The 3,234-nt window shown below is 47.6% G+C and overlaps 1 protein-coding gene across 1 annotated transcript; it reads right to left on the reverse strand.

Moving 5' to 3' along the window:
- Window positions 1-1,023: 1,023 nt before the first annotated feature.
- Window positions 1,024-2,709, reverse strand: LOC149450211 (uncharacterized). Its single transcript, XM_089692208.1, has 2 exons — window positions 2,346-2,709; window positions 1,024-2,099 (listed from the first exon to the last, which is right to left on the reverse strand). The coding sequence occupies exons 1-2, from the start codon at window positions 2,707-2,709 to the stop codon at window positions 1,024-1,026; spliced, it is 1,440 nt and encodes a 479-aa protein (XP_089548334.1).
- Window positions 2,710-3,234: the final 525 nt, after the last annotated feature.

A 3,234-nucleotide genomic window follows, 5' to 3' on the forward strand; every position in this document is an offset into this window, starting at 1 on the left:
TTCGGTGATATCCACCTGTTGAGCCTCTGTCAGACTCATAAGAAAAAGGATATACAACATAGCTGTCATGGTGTAGATGACACCTTGTCCTCAGGGGTTGGGACTTTCTTGCAGTGGGCGGCGTGTATCCAAGTGTTCTTCCCGGCCACCTTGACAGAAGTGGCTGTGGTCAGCAGAACTTGGAATGGACCATCATATCTTGGCTCAAGGGAATGTTTCCTCATAAATGTCTTTACTAATACCCAATCTCCGGGTAATAGGCTGTGAGTTCCTGTATCTGACTCAGAATCTGGAATGGAGAAAACACTTGGACATAGATACGGGTTAATTCACGTGATAATGCAGTCATTTAATCAGTTAACACATCAGATTGTAATTGCAACTGTTGCGGAAAGTAACAGCCAAGTTTGGGGGCTGAGCTAAACAAAATTTCATAAGGGGACAGGGCATGTTTCCCCCGGGGGTGTGTGTCTGGCACTAAACAGAGCAATGGGCAAACTGTCTGGCCAACTCATGTTAGTCTCTTGGGCCATCTTTAGCATCCTGTTTTTTAGAGTCCCATTCATCCTTTCTACCTTCCCACTGCTTTGAGGGTGATATGGGGTGTGTAGGGCAAACTCGACCCCCAGTGCTGTCCAAATCTCTTTTGTAAGGGTTGCTATGAAGGCTGGACCTTGATCACTCTCTATCACCTCTGGGACCCCAAATCAACAGACTACCTCACTCAGTAGTTTCTTAGCCGTGGTCTTGGCTGTCATGTTTGTAACAGCATAGGCTTCCGGCCAACCAGAGAACATGCCCACCACCACTAGGGCAAATTGGCCACTTTTTGGCATCTGTATATGATCAATCTGTACCCTCTGGAATGGATAGAGGGGTTTTGCCAGATGTTTCTGCGGTGTCTTTTCCGTCCTCCCTGGGTTGCATTTTGCACATACTACACACGAAGCGCAGTAATTTCTGGTTAAGGTCGTTATCCCTGGAGCCCAGTAATACTTGCTGATCAAAGAGTTCATTAAGTTCTTAGAGAGATGTGCATGTCCATGGGCCCATTGGACAACTGCTGGATACATATGTTTTGGTAAACAAGTTTTTTCCTTTCATCGAATACAATTCTCCATTGTAGTCTGCTCCTTTATCAATCCATTCCAGCCTTTCTTCTGTATATGCATCCATTTGCATAGAGATCAGGTATTGCTTGTCAGATGGCACATGCACCGCCAAAAGTATCTGTACTGAGGTCTCACTCTCCTCTTCAGCCACCTCAGACGTTTTTTGTTGGTTTTTCGCTGCTTCTTTGGCAGCTATATCCACCAAGTGGTTCCCTCTGGCCTCTTGAGAATTCAGTTTACCATGTGCTTTAACCTTCAAGACAGCCACTTGGTCAGGCAGGAGCAGTGCATCCATTAAATCCTTGATGGCTGGGCCGTGTTTTACCAGTGTTCCAGCCACTGTCAGAAACCCTCTGGCTTTCCAGATGATACCGAAGTCATGCGCTACTCCAAAGGCGTACCTTGAGTCTGTGTAAATATTGGCTCTTTTACCTTCTGCCATCTTACACGCTGTAGTGAGGGCTTGAAGCTCTGCTTCCTGGGCAGATAAAGTTGGTGATAATGCTCCTGCTTGTAGAATTTCAAATTCCGAGGTCACAGCATAACCTGTGTGGTACTTGCCTCCTTCATCTGCATATCTGGAGCCATCCACAAAAAGTGTGCAATCAGGGTTTTCCAGAGGAATTTCACTCACTGTAGGAAGATGTGTGGTTTCCATGCGCATCATTTCAAGGCAGTCATGTGGAGTAGTGCAGAGATCTCTTTCTTCACCTTCACCTTCTTCTCCCCCCTCGAAAAATGGCAGAAGGGTGGCTGGGTTGAGGGTGAGACACCTTTGGAGGGTCACATTGTCAGGAATGAGGAGGGAGATTTGCAATCGTAGATGTCTGGCTGTGGACAGGTGTCGGGGTTGTACCTGATTCAGGATGGCAGCAATGTCATGCGGTGCCAGAAGAAACAGGGGGTGTGCTAAAATGAGATCTGAAGTTTTGTCCAACAGTGCTTGAGCAGCGAAGACGGCTCTTAAACATGAAGGACCACCCCTAGCTACGGGGTCCAAATGGCAAGAATAGTACCCAATGGGTCTGGTTTGCCCTCCATGTTCTTGAGCTAGGACCCCCGTGGCGTGACCTTGATTTTCTGACACAAACAGTTTGAAAGGTTTCTCATAATCTGGAAGTCCCAAGGCAGGAGCGGTGGATATTGCTTGCTTCAGCAGAATAAAATTGTCCAGGGCCTCGCTTGACAAGGTAAATGGCACAGACTTGAGAGCATCATAGAGTGGTTGCATACGGACCGATGCATCAGGGATCCATGCAATGCAGTAGGCTATGAGTCCAAGAAAGGCATGCAGTTTTTTAGCTGCCTTAGGTTGGGGAATATCCTGGATTACAGCTACACGGTCCCCCAGTCTTGTTTGAGGATACTGCCATAAGGGGTGACACGGGTTTGCCCATTTCCTAAGGAGAGTTGGGGCGTGGTGGTTGATATTCGCGCTGCCCTTCCCGGGGGTCCCTGTCTTGTCTGGGATATCTTGGGGCTTTGCATTCTCTTCTAAAGTGTCCCCGTTTCCACAGTTATAACAGGTGAGCCTTTCCCTCATATTGGACAATGGTGGTGGACGAGTGTAGGTGGGATCTTCGTCATTGACCACCATAAGGGGCGCTTTTTTTTTCCCTTTTTGGTTTTCTATGCCTCTGGCACCAACAGTAAGTCAGACATCTTCATAGAGCGGTACTCAGGGCGGGACACCATCAGACCTTTTCCTGATATCCTCTTTGAGCCCTGAGACAAAAACTGTTGAGAGCATGTGGGTGTGTGCCTTTTCATATTGAGAGAAGCCCAGATCATCAAAGGCCTGTATGAGTCTGGCATAATACTTCTCCACAGACTCCCCTTTATCTTGGGTGATGTCTTGAATCGTGGTAGTCTGATCCGCCAATTTCTCCTTTGCCCAGTCACGGAGCTGGGCACAAAACTCCACGCCTGAAGAATAGGAAATAACAATTGTCAGGCAGGCATCATTGAAGGCCGTCTGCATAACTGGCCAGAAAACATGTCCTGCTTTAATTTGGCATAGACTGAGCAGGTCTTTCCAAGCAGCTGAGTAAGTTTCTTGTATCTGCACTACCCTGCGGTAAAAGGGCATTGGCTGTTTCTCTTGGTCAGGCAGACTCGTCAC

Source organism: Staurois parvus, unplaced genomic scaffold, assembly GCF_062004578.1.
Source record: "Staurois parvus isolate SC_StPar_1 unplaced genomic scaffold, SC_StPar_1.0 ptg000578l, whole genome shotgun sequence".
NCBI lineage: Eukaryota > Metazoa > Chordata > Amphibia > Anura > Ranidae > Staurois > Staurois parvus.